Source organism: Carassius gibelio, chromosome A3, assembly GCF_023724105.1.
Source record: "Carassius gibelio isolate Cgi1373 ecotype wild population from Czech Republic chromosome A3, carGib1.2-hapl.c, whole genome shotgun sequence".
NCBI classification, from domain to species: Eukaryota; Metazoa; Chordata; class Actinopteri; order Cypriniformes; family Cyprinidae; genus Carassius; species Carassius gibelio.
Genome location: NC_068373.1, coordinates 16,683,892 through 16,704,833, shown reverse-complemented (window position 1 = coordinate 16,704,833; position 20,942 = coordinate 16,683,892). Strand labels below are relative to the sequence as shown.

The window sequence follows — 20,942 nt, the reverse complement described above, 5'->3', positions numbered from 1 at the left end:
TAGATGATGTATGCATGATATCTTAAAAAATATGACACATTAAGTGCCTATACCATAATTGGATAAACAGTTGCAATGAATCTTCAACATAGAAATGGAGACATTCACATAATGATATGCAGATGTCAAACTCTAAACATAGATGTTTGTCACTTAAAACAGCCCTTTCAGGTGGAAGTTTTTCTACTTGTTTTTAAAGCTCTACATTGTACTGCTGACTCAAATCTGTAAATAATGCAAACAGTATTATTGTATGCATGATGCATGTTATTAAGCTAAATTGACTGCAAACATATAAGGAAAACTGTATATATTTGTTTGTGTCATTTCTCCATTTTTAACATTATTACCTCAGTTCACTAGTTTGTTTTAAAGTAAGTGTCACAAATACAATGACTTGTTTGCAGATTTAATCAAAAGAGGTCACAGGCCCAGATGTTGCTAAAGATTGTGGTCTGCATGGTTTGGTCAGGGCATCATGACTCAAACTTTTCACATCAGTGGTTGGAAATTTTAATTTAGGCATGTGATATTTTGTTTTGCTTTAGTAACATGGATATTAAAATACTAAATAAATTAATAGATTTTGAACTGCATACATAGTCATACTGTTGATGAACAACGCTAAAATAAATGTGCAAGGAAACAAAATACATTATATGAATTAGAAACTCTTTACCAAACAACTTGAAACTTAAGCATGTGAACAGCTTTACTGAATCTTTTATTCAATCGCCTAAAACAGATTTATGCTAGAATGTATTTTCACTTAAAAGTTAAAGGCTCGTTATACAGAATAAAAGGCATACAGAAAACTTAAAACTCATTGATTGTCATCATGCCATCTGCAGTTGGAGACAGGGGTCTGCAGTGTCCCACACGTGTGCTTGTTGGCGTTATGCTTTAGTGAAAGGAAGTCCGACTAATTTTCTGCAAATCGTTTTTTTTAACTGATCGTTTCAAAGAACCGGTTAAAATCAGCGATTAATTTACGTCATCATCATGTGGTTTCTGGCGTCATGGCAAGTTATACATTTCAACAGCCAAAGCTAACCTATAGGTGTAGATTTCTGTTTATTATGCTTTTTATTACGCTAATTGTGTTTTAATTCATGTTGGTATTAATTTCATGTGTCCAATTTAGCTGCAGGTATGATCAGCGCTTTAAACCAAAATTAAAGAATCTAAATATCATTTGCATTTACAATAAACTGATACTAAAATTCCTTTAAATATCCTTTCTGAATCTTAATGTAATGTCTAGTAGGGCTAAACTGTCAAAATCAAATACTCAGTATAGGCTACAATCCAAATCGACTCATTATGAATCAGACTCGATTCGTAAGAGAATCATTTAGTTCGAATTATGAACGATTCGTTCAAACTCGACTTTGTTCAACAAATTCATTGGAAAGTTCCGACTCGTTCAGAATCGGATATCTCTACTTTTGAGTTATCATTATTAAAAAATAATAATAATAAAGACACAATGGGTGTCAAATAGACTATTTTGATGTCATCTTTATATATATATATATATACATATATTAATGGAAAAAAATATCTAAAGGGCACAAATTGAAACCATCCTGTCCTCGTGCCACCCCCAGCTCGTCCCAGTTGGTCCAGACTGGATTAGAAGGCTGCAGCATCAGCGGACAATAAGAAGAGAAGGCCGGGCAGCTGCGCCCCTCCAGCAGCCGCATGTTCCCGCACACCGGTAACAGTTAGCCCGTGAGAAAAGCGCCGCTGAATGTAGGAGATATTCACCTTTTGTGGCTTAGCCGCTTATCAAAAACGGATCTCCTCACCAGAGCGCTCGTTTAAAATTCTGCTGGCTGAAATCACTGCAAGCTAGCAGCAACATCACTTGGCAGTAGGTTACAGGGGAGACGTGTTCCTGTGAGCTGAGCTGACCACCACGTACATTCCTCCGTTCGCTGGATGACAAATGCCAAGCCTACGGATGGATATTTTAGTCGGAGCGGGGGGGATCACAGGAATGCGCGTGCCGCTGTTTGGGAAAAACTGGTTGTGATGTTTAACTGCTGCTAAGACATTGACTGTGAATCTAGTGTGTTCTTGCAGTTGGCACAATCAAGGTGAAGGCAGCTAGCCCATTAGCTCTCGAGCTATCCGGGTAGTGGGACAGGGAACAGAAAACGCATTGAATGGGTTTGATATCGTTATTGTTCAAATGAAAAAGCAAAGCACATGATAAGCGTGCACACTTTTTCTTTGCAAGCTGCACTTCCTTATTGGACAATAGTGCTTGTCACTGAAAAAGGAGCGGATGCCAGGGGATGCTTGATAGTATTCTGGGGGAAACTTGACATATCTATGAGAATTTTATTATAGAGCTTTTTTCCCTTTTACATCCGCTGAATATTTTAATATTAACCCCCCTGTCATATTAGTGAGTGACTACTCATGATCGGTGCCAAGCAATATTGTCCTATCATCACTACATTAAACTCGTACTGGCAGCCTATTTCTTTACCCTCAAAATACACCTGCTTCGTTCAGGTCCTTTAAATTGAGTCTTCTATCAGGTTCTTGCAAACACATGGGTCTTACAGAGCGCTGGTAGCTTAAATCATAGTGGATGCCGATGCTCTGGACGGACAGATGATGATGGTGATGATTCATTCACACACTACGGGAATATGAGGAAGTTACTCTCGGCTTGACCGAGCACACGGCTCCGCGTTCACGAAATCCATGCTATTCCCGATGATTAAATTATTACTCGGCGGCTATTTGATGATCAGCAAACGAAAGCCACCTCTCCTCGGGTTGCCTGTGAAGTCGAGCTGACAGAAGCTGGTAGGGTTTGTTTGAAAGGCTGGAGCAGGGTGTGACCGCACTTCGTTTAAATGTTACATGCCGCACTGTATATATCAGCGAAGCTCACTATGAACGCATCTTGGAATTTCTACGTCAATCCGTGCGGATGACGCCGCCACCGCCAACGTTCGAAAACAAAACGTCGCTGAGGCAAAAGTTCCTTTTTCAAATTCTTTCGGCTAAAGAGAAGGTCTGTTAGCCATGTAGCTGGCTGCACATGACGGGCTGGACTTCTCCGACTAATGTCTAGGGTGTCGAATATTTTTTTTTAGTCTGTGTTGTGCGTGGAAGTGTAGATGTATAGTGCAGTTATTTTAGCTTCGTCGTGACTGTTTCTAGTTGCTATGGCATTTTTAAACGGCCCCAGACTGCTGGACTGGGGAAACTCTCCTCCACACTTACAGTTCAACAAATATGTCCTGACTGGCTATAGACCCATCTCCTCCGTCCAGGAGTGTATCAAGAGTCTCTTCTATCTGCACAATGAGCTGGGGAACATCTACACACACGGTGAGTGAGAGAGCCTATTGCTTCAAAGAGGAAGCTGACAGTGCCCTCTCTCTTTATGTGCTTTTGTTACATGTCACCAGCTTCATTTTTTGTGTCATTTTTAAAACTTTTTTATATACTTATAATAAATCATTATTAATGAATTGCATTACTTCAATCATGTCCGTATGAGTTTTGCCCATCCTGGCTACTTAGGTCTTACCAGTATTTGCATTTGTATTATCCATTTATAGCTATAGTCTAAACCCCATTTAAATTATCAGTGTTGCTCTACCACCAGACACAGGAAATGGTTAATATTTCCTACTTGAGCACTGTGTGTTGTAACTGCAACTTACTAGCTCTTTCAGGAAACTACATGTTAATGGAAAAAATAAATAAAATAAAAAATAAATTATCTACATTCATGTTGGTCTAAACACATAAGACTTTCTTCTGAGGAAAGTTGTCCAGTCTCTTTCATGCAGCAACATTTTCCTCATTCATTGTCAAGCCTCAAAAGTCTCAAGTGTGCCATGTGAACTCGATACTATTTGCTGGGTTAGAGCTACATGACAGTGATGAAACTATGATGACAGAATTGTCTTCTTTTTTTTTTTTTTTTTTTGAAAAACCATCCATTTAAATTATTATACATCTACTCCATGAAATGCAAAGTTCTGCATCTTTTACTGAACTCTCCATCCCATTTTGTTGCTGTGTATGTCACTATGCACATAATTAATTGTTTGTCAATAACAAAAGGAGTTATCTTTTTAAGTAAAATATCACATATGCAGTGAGCAGTAGTTGCCAAGAGGAGATATAAAAACGTAAAATCAGGCATAAAGGTCAACTCCAAAGGAATTTCCGCTCGTAAACATGTAGGCTAAATTGCAGTCCTGTGTGGAATCAGCAAGCTGGGTCATGTGGTTGCCTGCAGGTATACTGTCTTACATACAGTACACTTTCCTTCCAAGAAACTGTCTTGTGGACTGGTAAAACATTGTTGGTACTACTTTATATTGTTTTGATACCAAATGACACACTCAAGGTCCGTGCACTGAGTTCAAAATTTTTAATGCGTTTTTTAATGTTCGTCATGGTAAAGATTTGTCACGCACCAAAACATATATGAAAACACATACATTTTAACCTGATCTGGAATTTTTTTGTGACGGACAATGTTTTGGACGAGAATTTCAGACTCTGTAAGGACCTGCAGTGTGCAAGGTTTCTGTGTGTGACAAATTTTTAGGATGATGAATACGAAAATGTGCATACGTATAAGAACATTTTGGACTCCATGTACAAGGACCTTCACACCGATGTGCATTGCTGAAAACCTAAGAAGAACGAGTGCATCTGTGCACTGCACTCTCAAAGTGTGTTCTCAAGCCAATGCTGTGGTTCAGAGTATGTTCAAGAGTGTTCTGGCCCACTGTAGTCAAGTAAGCAGAAATTAGAGATTTGAAATGAATGACACAGCTTAACCTGACCCGAAAGATGACTTTGCTGTAGGGAGCTGCACCAGGTTGCCTTTTTCGAAGAGGAAATAAAGAGGCATTCATTCTCTATTAATTATACATTTAAATAAATATAAATTCTTTATAAATAAGTAATCTAAACTAACTCTATGTGTACTATTTGGATTGGTAAAATACCTCCTTTTGGAGTTTGTAAGACTAGGTGACAACAAAGACTAATGAATAGGCCTGTCGCAGTAATCAATATATTGACTTTTCGTGCAATATATGTACATGACCTCAATCCTTTTTGATGACGCAATATATTGCACATTATATGTCATCATGTTTGGTACATTCCAATTCTGCCTGTGTTTTTTGCAGCTTCACGTACACAACTTGGTATAGTCATGAGGTGCTAGTTTAAATTAAAAAAAAATGCGTATACAAAAAAGGTTTCATCTGCAGATATGGTCTTGTTTAGGAACCTGTGCCTTTGTGCATAGACATCTGACTGCTGAGAAGTGATTGTGTTTTTCAACTTGTGTGTTGCAACAGTGTGCATCCTTAATTTACAGAGACAAGAAGGTCAGGGTAAAATTTGTAGATTGAAAAATCTCCATTCTTTGTGCATTTTATCCTTTGTATCCTTTGCACTTTTTGTTAGAAAATGATTTTTTACTTTTTATTCAGTTTTTTTATTTTATTTCCATGATCTGAATATTCAAGAAATTTGGAACTGTGTAGGCCCTCTTTTTTTATGCGTTACATTGTATATTCAGTGGCATAAAATAAATGTCTTTAAATTACAATAATTTAGCTTATCGCATTTATTTCTAGGGCAATATATCGCACAACAAAAAAATTGTTATCGTGACAAGCCTACTGTTGAATGAAAATCTATTGTGCATATTGTCAATTTGTTTTTGGTTTTTACATACGGCGATTTCCATTCTTGCATTTGAACGCTATACTGAGGTTCATGCTCCCTTCACTGTGTTTGCTTTGTGCTCAAGTATTTGTGTTTGACTTTGCATGTTATGTATGCACAATTGTATGGCATGTTTGCACGCCATGTCTTCAGAGCAACATTTGATGTACTTCATATCCACCTGTAACATCTGCTGTTTGAAACTGCTCTTTTCAGTTTCTGACTATGACTTGTAATCATTACTAGTCTTTTTCTGGTCTAACTACTTTAGATGTTTTTTGGCCTGTGGGCTTCTTTAAACCACATGCTGTTTTTCTTAAGGCCACTAATCAGCTATGATCTGACTGCAAACTTCTGCATAAATCGATTGATACTTGCACATAAACCACAGAATTGGTCAAAACACAGCTCACTCAGTAATGGAGAAAAATGTATCCCCATGCTGTCGAAAGACAAAAGTTATTTTAAGAAATGTCTCTCTTTTCTTGTTGTCCACACAATAAATTTAAAGGGGTTATATGATGTGATTAATTTTTTTAGATCTGATCTGTAAAGTTGCAAAGACTAAAGTCTCAAATCCAAAGAGATATTCTTTATAAAAGTTAAGACACGTCCACGTCCACCTAAAACGGCTCATTTAAACACGCCCCCACATGTTTACATCACTCTGTGGGAAGATATGCAAAAACGGTGCCCAAATGTTCACACAAAGAAAGAAGGTGTACCGTTTATTATCACTGTTGTCGCAGGTGCCATTTCGAGCATTAATTAGACCATGAGCTTTGTAAAAATCGACGCATTTCAGAAGGCAGGGCATAGAGGTGAAACAGTAATGTACATTATGTGGAAAATAATGTTTTTTTTTTTAACCTTAAACCACATAAACACATTTCATTACACCAAATACACAAAATAATGTTCCTTTTAGCAACATCATATGACCCTTTAAAGGTGCTGTAGGGAACTTTTGTAAAAAAAATATTTTTTACATATTTATTAAACCTGTCATTATGTCCTGACAGTAGAATATGAAACAGATAATCTGTGAAAAAATCAAGCTCCTCTGGCTCCTCCCAGTGGTCCTATTGCCATTTGCAGAAAGTCATGCACTCCCGGTAAAAAACAACCAATTAGAGCTGCAGTCCGCAACTTTGTATGTGTTCAAAATGTAGAAAAGTTTATATAATAAGCGAGTACAGCATTAATCCATTTTCCAAACCGTGTTTTTGGCTTGTCCTGAATCACTAGGGTGCACCTATAATAAGTGTTTATATTCGGACTATTTAAGATTGCTTCAGGGATACCGTGGCGGAGTAACCCAGTACCTTTGTGATTCTTCATAGACATAAACAGAGAGAAGTAGTTCCGGCTACGATGTTCTTCCGCAAGACGCAAGCAGTTCTGTTTTAAACCGCTAGAGCGTCAAAAGTTCCCTACCGCAGCTTTAAGTGGGACTCCACATCAAAAACATCATAGAGGTTTGGGATGACATAAGGGTAAGAAATTATGATAGAATCTTATGTTGGGTGCTTTGTCATGCTTTGTTAAATTATGATTATTAGATGATTTTTTATTTATTTTGTCAAGTCGAAATTATGACAAAGTCATATTCAGGATACGAAAAGTCTAAATTATGACAAATAGAGAATTTTTACATCATAGTTATGACTTTACATCTCTGATCATAATTATGATTTGCATTAGTTTGTCTTATATGGTGGATTTTTTTTTTACCTGATTAAGATGAATCATGTTACACTGGGGGAATGACAGGGGCTTAGAGAGAAAAAGAGTTTCACAAACAAGAAGACCGTCCAACAGTTTTTTTATGTTCTTCTTTGAGTCACTGGTAAAAATTAGGGGTTTGCACAAAAAGTTGAATTGTCAATCTGTAATTATTATTGGAAAAATAAGATAGAGATATTTTAAAATTCTTTTAAAATTCTGGCAGTTTAATGCCTACAAAAATGGCTGGTAAGGGACTACAATGAGCTTCTCCCGGGTCCATTATGTCACAAAACTTGATAACCAATAGAGATAGAGAAGGGGAAGAGAAAACGACTGAGGTGCCATTGAGCAAGGCATTAAATGTGACAAAGTATTATCTCTATCATTAAATAAATTAAGTTGAAAGAAAAAAGTATTTTGTCATCTTTAAAATTTAAGGCTGTGGGGTAACATTTGATTATGATTATTGATCCAAGTTAAAAATAAATAAATAAAAAATCCTAGTTGCTTGATTGAATGATTTAGGTTGACTGGACTAGAAAATAGTAGTAGGTCTCTGCAGAGCAAAAGCGGGCGTTTATTACCATGTGGGTGTTTTGAAACTGCTGGGTGTTTCTAAATCATGCAATCTAAATGATCCCCCTTACCCAACTCCACCCCTAAACCTAACGTCACTATGGCGTCAACCAGTCAGGTATCATGGTGTAAAAACACCCTTATCTGGTAACTCCCATTACTTTCCTGCAGAGACCTATACTTGTGGCTCTAGAGGCATTTTAGCGAATCACAACACACTGAGCCTGCTGACCAATCTCAGCCCATCGCGTATTTCAGAGGGAGGGGCTTCATAATAACAGGAAATAATCGATTTTAATGATTTGTTTTTAAAAACAAAGCATGAATACATGTTAGACTGCACCTCATAAACACAATCAAGCCTAGAAAAAAAATAAAACCAGTAAACCACCCCTTTAAATGCAGGGAATCCATGATAAATCTTAAGTAGGCTATGCAAAAAAAAAAAGTAAGTTATAATAACTTAAAATGTGGTTTTATTAACAAAGTTCGGGAGAAGCACGATCAGATAATCATCCAATTTGGTACAGGTGCATCTCGTTTAGCTAATCATCTTATAGCACGCACGCGTATATATATCCAGTCTTCCTACCTCCTGTCCCACGACAGTTTTTCGGCATAGACCGTCTGTCAGCATTCGGTTCGCGCTGTCCGTCATCTTATCACAGGCCCAATCTTCCTTCCGACGAAGATATCTATCCGCCGAACACCAACAAGCGTCATCGGTCAGCTGCTCTTCTCGCCAAGCCACACGTTGTGGCCAAAAGCTCGTGCAAATCCTTGAGCTCGCCTCACTCGGCAACACGATTTTCTCGCCAGGACCGGGCTCTATTATAATGCTGGATCGCAGCCGTGCTCCAGTTCTCCCCGCAGTAAACCTCTCTCGCTTTTTCAGCCGTGGCGCAGTTCGATGCTGCCTCCACTAGCGGCGAAGACCGTGCGTTGTTGTAGTGGCATGTCGTTCGTGAAAGAATCGTTTTTTCGAATGAATCTTCTAGGCGAACGAATCGTTCTCGGTTTACACTCATTCATGAAGAATTTTTCAGAGTTGTCATCCACAATGAGCGAGTTTCATATGAGTCTCAGAGATCGAGAGCTCTCATTCGTGAACGAAAGGACTAAACCGGTATACATGTCGAGTTGATTAAATAGATACATGTTGTTCGTAAACGCAAGGAACTCTTATCAATTTTGTTAAGATGAGAGTAAACCGGGTCAGTTAGCCATTTAGCATGTCAATCTTGCAAAATGTAAAGCGCAGTTATAGGTACTGTGCACATATTGTTTACATATTTAGCATACAAAAGATAAATTCCACGTTTAATCCCCGATTTATGAACGTGAATATATAGATCAATATATGAACCGTCTGACCAAACAATTAAAATGCTAATCATGCAAGAAAACCTCGTGATTTGCTCATCTGAACAATTTAAATAGACGTTATATATAGAATGCGCTTATGAAGACGCCAAAATTTGTTAAACGGCGTTATGACTTAACTCTGTCCGATGACGATGCCACTTTTTAACCACGAAGCAAAGGCTTTTTGCAGAGTTGTCATCCACACCGAAATGTCTAAAGACATCACATTTGCTTTACTGTGCATGTTTAAACCTCACTGAGATGATACAGACATAAGTTTCATGCAATTATTCCGGCAGGATCAATTATTTAAGGACATATTTCACCATTTACTGGCATGATTATTCAGAATTTTTCACGCTACTGCCTCGTGTTTGGCTGCAGAACAACAAGTGTGAGTAAATTTTCTATCATCTTTTTAGGACTGTTATATGAAAAGCATGCAAAGTAAATGTCTTTAGAAACGGCTTGAATTTGAATTACTGCAATTAACGTTACTGCTATAGACATGTCTATTGGTACAATGGTTTATAAAACTAAACATGCTACATTGTTTCAAAGCCTCTATTTTCACAGTCCATACTACAACAGGAAAACAGCATCCCAAATTTATCTGCTCCGGAGGCTGTTTAAAAGGGCCCGAAGGCCAAAACAAGAGGAAAAGATGCTTTTCCAACAGGACTGTATTAATTCAGACAAGGTTTGAGCAATTGTCAAATCAGCCAACAACTACAGCAGCCAAAGCAAGCATGAAGCTACTTTTACTTGCAACACGGGCCTGCACATCTCAGTATTTCCATCCTGTTACTTCTGCTAGCAGTGCAGGCTACACAGGTTCTTCAAGACATCACACACCCCAGCCCCTTCCCACGACCCACAGCTACAGCAGCTGAAGCAAACGTGAGGCCGCCTCCATTCGTAAACGCGCCCTCAACTCTTCCGCTCCCTCATGCTACTAACCATTTTTCCGTTCAGTGGCCTCCAGCTCCAGATTTGCCAGAAGGCAGAGGGTACCAAGACCTATTATTGGTCAGGCCGATTATTTCATTTATTTATATATCTATCTCGAACCCTCTTCAGCCAACCCCTCTAACGCCAGCTCATCCCCTTTCACTAAAACTCCTAATCTACCATAGCTAACTCTCCTAACATGCCCTATCTATCTGTAATGGTCAATCCTCACTTCAGCCATCCTTCCGCAGGAGCTTTCTCTGTATCTCCCCACCGCCGCAGCATTGTCCGCTCCCGCAGGAGCCTTCTCTATATCTCCCCACCGCCGCAGTATTGTCCGCTCCTGCAGGAGCCTTTTCTGTTTTTTCCTCACTGCCGCAGCAGTCTCCGCTTCCGCAGGAGCCTCTACCTATATTTCACCACTGCCGCAGCAGTGTCTGCTCCCGCAGGAGCCTCTACCTATATTTCACCACTGCCATAGCAGTGTCTGCTCCCGCAGGAGCCCTTTCCATCCTTCCCTACTGCCGCAATTCTCGCTGCCGCAAGAGCCTCAAAAATAAATAAATAAATAAATAAATAAATAAATAAAAATATATATTTTATGTCCATTCTCCAATTCAACCTCATCAGGCTCGCTTTTGTCTAACTCCGGAACGCCCAATCTAAATTCACGATGGACCCTAATTTCATCAACGACTCTGGTAAAAAAAAAAAAAAAAAAGAAAATTCATTGCGAAAGAACCCGACGTGAGATTTAGAATAAATTAAAAGAGGCTTCGAAGCAGAGGAATTTGCCTACATCATTTTTTGTAATCGCGTTACTCGAGGAATCGTTTCAGCCCTAATCTTAAGCAGCTCAAAAGGGGCCTCTCACATAATCCGATAGATGCCCTCGGTTGTTGTTCATCAGACATTTAAAAAAAAAAAAAAAAAAAAAAAAAAAAAAAAAAATTTATATATTCCTCCTTAAATCATGTTGTGTACTTGAATAATAGAAGCCTCTCAGTTATCGTTTCTTCGGCCAAAGTAAGGGCCCTCCAGCCATCGTTACAATCTCCTTGCCTATTTCAGCATCGGACAGGGCTCTCCCTTCCGGTGCAGCTGGGCAGTGGCTCCCTTCGGTCGCAGTGTGAGCCTTTCATCTGTCATTGAGTTGCGCTGCGCGCTCAGCGGCAGATGGGGGTATCCCTCCCGGTGCAGCAGAGCCACAGGCCCCCTTCGGTCGTTGTGACAGCCCTCCATCCGATGCATCAAATTAAGCCGCTTATACAGTCGCAAGGGGGACTCTCCCTTCCGGTGCAGCAGAGCCGCAGCTCCCTTCGGACGCAGCGAGAGTCCCTCCATCAGTCGCGTTTTCTTGCCTACTCCGTATCGGACGGGGCTCCCCTACCGGTGCAGCAGACCCACGGCTCCCTTCGGTCGCAGGGTGAACCCCCCGTCTGAGTTATGTTGCATGCTCAAGGGCGGACCGGGATCTCCCTCCCGGGGGAACACAGCCGCTGGCTCCCTTCGGTCGCAGCAGGAGCCCTCCATCCGATGCATCAAACCGTTCCTCGAATCTTCTTGCCTATTCTGCATCTGATGGGGCTCTCCCTTCCGGTGCAGCAGACCCACGGCTCCCTTCGGTCGCAGGGTGAACCCCCCGTCTGAGTTATGTTGCATGCTCAAGGGCGGATAGGGTTCTCCCTCCCGGGGGAATAGAGCTGCTGGCTCCCTTCGGTCGCAGTGAGAGCCCTCCATCAGACGCATCAAGCCATGCCTCGCTTCGCAAGGGGGACTCGCCTTTCCGGTGCAGCAGAGCCGCAGCTCCCTTCGGACGCAGCAAAAGTCCCTCCAACAGTCGTATTCTAGTTAGCGTCAATCAGGGCTCTCCCCTCCGGGGCAGCACTCCTGCTGCAGAGTTGCGAACCCCCTACGGAGGCTGGGAGAACCCTCAGAGGCAAAAAACCGTGCCTCCATAAACCCGCAATGGGGGACTCCCCCTTCCGGTGCAGCAGAGCCGCAGCTCCCTTCGGATGCAGCGGGAGTCCCTCCAACAGTCGCGTCTCTTTGCCTTCTCAGCATCGGACTAGGGCTCCTCTTCCGGTGCAGCAGACCCACAGCTCCCTTCGGTCGCAGTGTGAACCCCCCATCTGAGTTATGTTGCATGCTCCACGATGGCTAGGGATCTCCCTCCCGATGGGGTACAGCCGCTGGCTCCCTTCGGTTGCATTAGGAGCCCTTCATCCGACGCGCCAAACCGCGGCTCGAATCTCATTGCCTATTTAGCATCTGACGGGGCTCTCCCTTCTGGTGCAGCAGACCCACGGCTCCCTTCGGTCGCAGTGTGAACCCCCCGTCCGAGTTATGTTGCATACTCTATGGCGGCCAGGGATCTCCCTCCCGATGGGATACAGTCGCTGGCTCCCTTCAGTCGCAGTGAGAGCCCTCCATCAGATGCAACAAACCGCGCCTCGTACTCAGCCGCAAGAGGGACTCTCCCTTCCGGTGCAGCAGAGCCGCAGCTCCCTTCGGAGGCAGCAAGAGTCCCTCATTTCTTGATATCTGGCATTGTGCTCCTCCCATAAGCGGCATGGAGGGCTCGCTGGTAAGACGTTGCGAGCCGCAGCTCTCGTCGAACACTGCACGGGCTCTCCAGGTCGCTCTGCATTTTCTTCCCAACACGCATATTTTGGGGGGCAACTAAATTTTATCTCTCTGGCTGCTGTCCTATGGCTTTAAGCTTCTTTTGGGGAGTCATTTGGGTTCGGGCTATGCTCCGGGCCCGGACCCCTCCCCCAGGACAGCACGCCAAAATATGCCTACTATTTGCCTTCAGATTAGATGTAAGGGTGAACTCGTGAAATGTGGTTTTATTAACAAAGTTCGGGAGAAGCACGATCAGATAATCATCCAATTTGGTACAGGTGCATCTCGTTTAGCTAATCATCTTATAGCACGCACGCGTATATATATCCAGTCTTCCTACCTCCTGTCCCACGACAGTTTTTCGGCAACCCTCCTCCACCCCAACTCCTCACTTCTAATCTATTTATCCCAAATTGGGATAGGGGGAGTCATTTGGGTTCGGGCTATGCTCCGGGCCCGGACCCCTCCCCCAGGACAGCACGCCAAAATATGCCTACTATTTGCCTTCAGATTAGATGTAAGGGTGAACTCGTGAAATGCTCTGGGATGCGCTGTGGACTGTGTTAGTAAGTTTATTGTCACAGAGAATGTTATCGTCTGTTTTGAATCACTTTGATCAAAACAATCTTACAAAGTGGAATTACTTTTGATCAAATGAATCAGTGAAACGGAGTTATAATATCACCACCACAATTAGAAATCACATGAAATCTAAACGCACCAGTCGACTGATGAAAGATGAAACCGCAGTCCATTGCAGCTGTGCCCCGACATATAAACATGATAAACGTAGGCCGACTCGAGAATAAGTTCTGTACAGTAATGATCACTGTCTGCTTTATTATTTCCGTTTGCTCTGCTTGAGCTTGAATGCTTTTTCTCAATTTACTTTTTTTATTACTTTTATTATTATTATTCATTTTTTATTTTTATTTTTGCAAACATTTTCAGTTAAAAGAAAAACTTGAGATAAAATGTAATGGCTAATCATGAGCTTGTTCAGAAATGGTGTCAAAAACTTGATTATAAAAAAAAAAATTATAAAGTAAATCAAGTTTTTACCGTTAAGTATCATGTAAATAAGTATTCGAATATTCGTTTTTTTTTTTTTAATGAGCCCAAATATTCGAATATAGTATTTTTGGAAAATGCCCATCTCTACAAAGCCACTGACAGTCATTTAATGCTAAAGACTTTTAAAGATCTTTGTTTTAGTGTGTAGTTTGCATTTTTGCAGCTGCTGCTAAAATTAGCACAGCAAAGCAACTGAGACCCTCATTGCTGGGCCGTTCCCTGTGCCTCCATTAATCCATGTGTTCTTTAGTCTGCTTTAAACTCAAGGGACACAATAAAACACAGCAGGGCTTGTCTGAGCATAATGCCAAATAACCAAATAACCACCTTCTCGCTCTCTTCACAGGCCTTGTGTGTTTCAACAGCACTTCTGTATACAGTGACTCTCCTGAGCCTCTTTATCTTATCGTTTCTTTGTCTTCTCTTTTAGGAATCCCTCTGCTCTGTTTCCTGGTGCTGCTCCCCCTCAACATCCCTTGGTCACAGATCAGCGCGATGTGGCTTGGCGTTGTGCACTTCCTAGCCTGCCTGTCACCGCAGCTGGGCTCAGTGGTCTACCACCTCTTCATGAACCATAAGGGCGGCGAGCCTGTCTACCAAACCCTGCTCACGCTAGATATGTGTGGAATCTGCATGATCAACACGCTAGGTCAGCATCTCAAACTGCTGTCAGATTAACCCGAGCGCTCCATCACATTATCTCTCAGTACATCTTTTTGATTCTGTTCTGTTTTCCTCTGTGGATTTAGGTTTTTTTTTTCTCCGGCCACCCCACATTTGATATTTTTTATAGGTTGTTCATACCTAATGAGGTCACCTGATAAAGTGACGTGTCATTACATAATTTTAGCGGTGCACACTAAAACAGGCTATATTGCATTAGAGACGTGTGTCACAGCGGCCCAGTGAATAAGTAAAATATGCATTTCCTTTATATACAGTATGTAGTTATCATTCAGGCTGTTGCAACATTTTGCCAAAGGAGAAGTGTTGTACAAGAAAACAGTGTTGTAACTAAGAAAATAAAGGAGCAAAAGAGATATGGACATGAATCTATTAAAGCGCCTTACAACATGACAGTCTTCTCTGTTCACATCTAAAGCAGCAGTGACAAGCTGTTTCACAGCACTTCCACTGTCTCTTGCTTGGTTTGTTTGATAAAGATGTGTATGCTCGTATGGTCACGGCTCGTATCATGTGCGAGGAATTAGGAGCCGAGCAGAGTGCCTTATGAGCACTTCCCGACCTCCCGATCATTTTTAAACATGTCTTCGTGAGCGCTGTATGATGTTTCTAGCAGTGTGTACCATGCTTTTTAACTCTCTCTCTCTCTCTCTCTCTCACTCACACACACACAGGCATATGTGGTTTACAGTGACTCTCCATAGACGTAACGGTTTTCAAACTCTATATTCTATCCCCATGCACTACCTCTATCCATCATGTAAAAATGCATGTTTCAAATTTCAATTACACACCGTTTAGTATTTTTTAAGCCATTTGGTTTACGGGGGCACAGGAAGTGTGATACATTGTAATACCCCTGTCCTTGGTGGGATGTCGTGGCCTAGTGGTTAGAGAGTTTGACACCTAACCCTAGGGTTGTGGGTTCAAATCTTGGGCTGGCAATACCACGACTTAGGTGCCCTTGAGCAAGGCACTGAACCCCCAACTGCTCCCCAGGCGCCGCAGCATAAATGGCTGCCCACTGCTCCAGGTGTGTGTTCACAGTTTGTGTGTGTTCACTTCTGTGTGTGTGTGCACAATGGATGGGTTAAATGCAGAGCATGAATTCTGAGTATGGGTCACCATACTTGGCTGAATGTCACGTCACTCATTATAGATATTTGTGTCCCCATAAACCATATACAAGAACACACACACACACACTACGGTGACCAGACATCCCGGTTTCCTGTTGCTGAAAACTAACCTGTATGTGTAGGAAACAGTCACGGCTCGTATCAATATTTTATTTGCAGTTATGAGAGAGGGAGAGCATTTATATAAGGTGCGTTCGACTTGAAGCAGCACTGCACAGAATTATCACTGTATGACATCTAAGTACCGCGAGAGCGATTCGAATGCATTGGATCCATGTGCTCTCTTATCGCTCTCACAGTACTTTAATGTCATACAGTGGTCCTTCTGTGCAGCGCTGCTTCAAATTGAACGCACCTATCAATTTCATGCGATTGCTTTCGGAAATTGGCAGGTTGTAAAATCGTGCCGTGTATCACCTCGTCCATACGATTTTCCGATAAACTCACTCGTGAGGTGTGCATGGACATACGATCTTCAGACCATCCTAATTTGCACCGTGTATGCCTGCCTTAAGTGGCTGTTGTAATTGTATCACTCTAGTGATTACAGTGGATAGCTGTACACACGCATTTGTTGCTGCCATAAAGCAATCTCCCCTTTTTTGTAGATTTTTGTTCCCGCCTGAATGATGTGAGCTGTACAGTTGCATATTAGGCCACAAAAGGTATTCATCATAGTAACACTGTGTTTTGGTTCACTCACAGGAGCTCTGCCCATCGTGTACAGCACTCTTCTCTGCTACCCCTTCACCCGCACAGTGGCTCTGCTGATATACATCCTGCTCTCCAGTTACGCCATCTACTGTGCCATCACAGCACGCAGCAGAGTGCGGCGTCTGCGTTCCTTCGCCTGGCAGGCACTTTTCCGCTTCTCGTTTTTCCTTCTGCGCTGGATAGGTTTGGGCGGAGGGAGTCCCTCCTCACTGCGTCACTTCCTCACCATGGATGCACTCGCTGTGTTGGGCGGTGTCATCAATATCACACGAATCCCCGAGCGGTTCCGCCCGGGCCTGTTTGACTACTGGTGCAACAGCCATCAGATCATGCATGTGCTGGTGGTAGTGTCAATACTGTACCTACACTGGGGGGTGCGGGACGACTTAATATGGATCAACACGTATCACTGTCCCTCAGACTGACAGTGGCCCCTGCCGGTCTGGAATCAAGGGTAATAAGGCGTGAGGACCTCTTTTAGTAATAACATGTTTGGGAATGCGATGTAATTGGGAAAGAATGGTTTGGGGTCGGGGGAGGTTGTTGTGCTTTGTATATAACTGTGTGCACGAAAGTCTATAAGAAGTGTTTTACATGTTTTTGTTTTTTTTAGGAGACACCAGTGCCAGCTTTGACACACATGCTTGTTTGTGCCATCAGTAGCCAGAATGTACATATCCGTGTTTGTATAAACATTGGCTGTGCATGGCACTGTTTAGACCTGCTAGCTCAAACAAAGCTCATTTGTTTTTTGGTTTGAGACCTACACATTTTATAGGCACACACACACACACACACACACACATATGGGGTCTGACGTTATTTGATGTCATATGTTCACCAGCATTTAAAGCATTTATAACCACTAAATTTAGTTGTAGTTGAATAGTGAAAGACATGATTGAGCCCTTAAATGATTGGGTCTCAAAAAGCAAGGTTTAACAAATCACATAATCAAAAATTTCTTGCAAAAAATAGCATGACTTTTGTGAAAACTAATTATGGTTTGTCTCTTCTCAATTTTGCTGGTGATACAAACAAAGACCAATGGTGCAGAAATGATGTATGCACCACCAAATTTCAACGTATTACTCTATTGCAGACTATGCAGCATATCAAATGTAACATCAGTGCTAACACCACACACATACACACAGCAACATTTACTGGAAATACTTGAGTTGACTTTACTTGTTACATCACACTCTTTTTGTTGTTGTTCTTTTTTTTTGTGCCGTCTCCTTTTGTTCAGGTCCATATTTTTCACAGTCTCACCCTGATACCTGTAAGTGAAGGGTGAAGGGGTCATTCCTTGGTTTGCTCATTGCCTTGAGCTTTATATTTTTACTGGGTGGTTAAAGTTGCTGAGTGCCTGTTTTATGTCTTAGTGCCCTCTGTGACTTTGATCATGTTTGTTATATATTCAGTACCTGTGACTTTAATAATACCTGGGCAACATTTTACCCTACCTGCAGAAGATATTTTCTCTGCTGTGCTGCCGAAAAGTCAATTCAGCCTTGTACACTTATGGTTTTAATATCCTAATCTGTAGTTTGAAAGATTGGATTTTGTACCACTCCAAATTAGATTTAATTACTTTCTGACTTTTAACCTCAATATAGGGATGCACGATATTGGATTTTGGCCGATATTCGATATGCCGATATTTTCTAAATAATTTTGGCCGATGCCGATACCGATATCGATATATATACAAATATATACTGATATATTTACAAATATATACTGATATATTTAAACTTTAATTTTACTGAAGAGAAATCCATGTATCTCTTCTGTACTGATTCTACCATAAATTTATTATTTTACAAATGTAGACAGACATTCACATCTGAAAAACAGGTCAATTATTTCACTTGGAGAATATCGGTTTGGCTCATCGGCAGAAATATTCATATCGGCCGATACCGATAATGGTCATTTTAAGCTTTTATCGGCCGATACCGATGTTGTGCCGATATTATCGTGCATCCCTATCAATTATCTATGTAACCTTGGATTCAAGACGAGGCAAATTATTTTCTTAATGGCGTGCTGTTTGGACAAAGGCTTTAATTCTCTGCTGGCCATCTTCACCCACTGCGCACCTGATGTTCCCGCTCCTCAGATGTGGCAGATGAATATTAGACCAAATTAATGATTATCTAAATCCCTAGTAATAGGATGAACTTAACTGAATATAATTCATAATGGCCCCTTAGATTTTTAAGAAAAGTTGCCAAAAGACTTTAGCTTTAACAGAGCTGTTTGCAGTTGCTTAACCTTTATATCTACTTTAGAGTGTGATTCATGCAAACTAAACCAGTTCGTAATGCAGAATGCACTATGGAGATGGTCACATTGTTCCAAATGGGCTGTATTTATGCAGTTTTGCACATTTGGATTTGTTACCTTAGCACACTTATGCACTACTAAGCGGAACAAACCAAGGATGACTCTTCTAGCCCTTCCAACCTCACTAGTCTTAAAGAACAACAAACAAACATCACGATGTGATAGATTCACTGACACTATCGCAATGTAGCTTTTAGAATAAACATCAGTGAGGCCTGTTGTTCATTTCAATTACCTTCACTCTGTGTCATAGCCATTATATTTATTATATTTAAGATTAAGCTTTAACATTTGGCAATGTTTGAAGATTATTTATTTTAATACTACTACTACTGTTTTTATTTTTATGATTATTTTTTTATATATAAATTATTTGAACCAGGTGGGGATCACGCATCTTTACACAACCAGAATACTCTAATATCCTCTAGCAGAGATCAGACCTATTAGTGTAGAATCAGTGCATGTTAGGTCGAATGTTGCTCAGATGTATCTGACAAACTCTTACACATACTCAATGCCAAATTAAATGTTTGGTGGCCTCAGGAGTCCAGCCCTGATCTTAGAAGACCAGGGTGGTTTTAAAAACAAACCACACCACAAGTCCCTCAGAACAGGGAAGGTTTACCCCAACCCCTTTAATGCTATTAAATGACAAACATTTGACTCTGAAATCAAGTGGTGCATGGAAATACTAGTAAACCAATCCCCTTAAAACACAACATGCAATTGCTAATGCTTGTGCAATGCAACCCCTGACATATGTGCTTAATGTGCAGTAACAGAGCTAATGCATCAAATATATATTTGTCTTCAGAAATGGAATGAAATCACATGAGCAGCCCAGAGGCAATACAAACATATCAATTAATTAACTGCACTGTTTATTTATTTTTTACCAAAAGGGCTTTGGATCAAAGTGAAAACCAGTTAAGAACTTTAAAGTCCATATAGGTAACGTAAATACCTGTATGAAGACTGTATATGCATAAAATGCAAGTGGCATACATACTGACATTTTTATATATTCATATTAATATTTAGTGAAACAATGTTATAGGAAAATATATTGAATGTTAATATATTTCGTCTGATAGAGTGACACTCAATAAGGATTGTCCGATTTAATCTCAAAGGCATTAAAGATTTGATCATTCTGTAACTGTAAAAAGCTAAAATTGCGACATCACAATGACAGACCTGGCAGGAGAGTTAACAATGCTATTAGATTATTTAGTAGGGTTAACGCCATAATAATACGTCTGTACTACTATGATGTCATTATGTCTTTAATATGGTCGTTGGTTTTTAAACTGTTTAGAAGTTGCTGGCGAAATCTCTTTTTTACATTCAGAATAGTACAGAGATGTTTTGGTTTGGGGTCCTGATATGTTATTACCTCTGAAACCCACTGGATAACTATGCATAATCGAAATATGTACATATATATACACAAACACGTTTGTACATGTCAATTTCAAAAACAAGATGTTTTACCAGTCCTGAAAAGAAACAGCTCTGTGTGTTCACACCAACGTGTTTTGCTCAGACCATGCCATCCTGGGGTTTCCTCTTCTCAGGGTGCCCTGTCAGTGCTCACTTGCACTGAGTGACCTCAACAACTTTTCTTTTAATCCTGTTAGGTCTTCTTTGCTTGTCCTGGTTAAAATCGAGGACTGACTGATAAGTTGTATGTTTTTAAGGGCAAAGGTCGTGATGGCTTGTCAGTCATCAGGCATTTGGACCGTGCATCCTTCAAGATGCATATTGCCTTTATGGGGCCGAATGTGTCCAAAAATGCTGATCAAGGATGTGTTTATTCATGTAGTTAGTTAGGTGATGTGAGAATGTGAAGAGCATGTTACAGTGAGCCCTCAAGGAAATGGATTGCATTATAACCCATGTTTTAGAGGAGGAACAAGAATGATATTCTCATGGATGATGTTCTCCTGTCTGTATATTCTAATGTCCTGTGGTATAAATATTATGACATGA

The 20,942-nt window shown here is 40.9% G+C and overlaps 1 protein-coding gene and 1 pseudogene across 2 annotated transcripts; one reads left to right on the top strand and one right to left on the bottom strand.

Moving 5' to 3' along the window:
- Window positions 1–1,706, bottom strand: part of LOC127957098 (perforin-1-like) — a 4,502-nt pseudogene extending 2,796 nt beyond the window's left edge.
- On the top strand, window positions 1,643–20,942 carry LOC127949262 (progestin and adipoQ receptor family member 4-like). 2 transcript variants are annotated; one of them, XM_052546323.1, is made up of 4 exons: window positions 1,643–3,357; window positions 14,486–14,704; window positions 16,584–17,046; window positions 17,206–20,942. In XM_052546323.1, exons 1-3 carry the CDS (start codon window positions 3,192–3,194, stop codon window positions 17,015–17,017), a joined length of 819 nt encoding a protein of 272 aa, XP_052402283.1. In that variant the 5' UTR covers window positions 1,643–3,191; the 3' UTR covers window positions 17,018–17,046; window positions 17,206–20,942. The 2 variants fall into 2 exon arrangements, with proteins under 2 accessions (XP_052402283.1, XP_052402277.1); XM_052546317.1 differs by having other exon boundaries at window positions 16,584–20,942.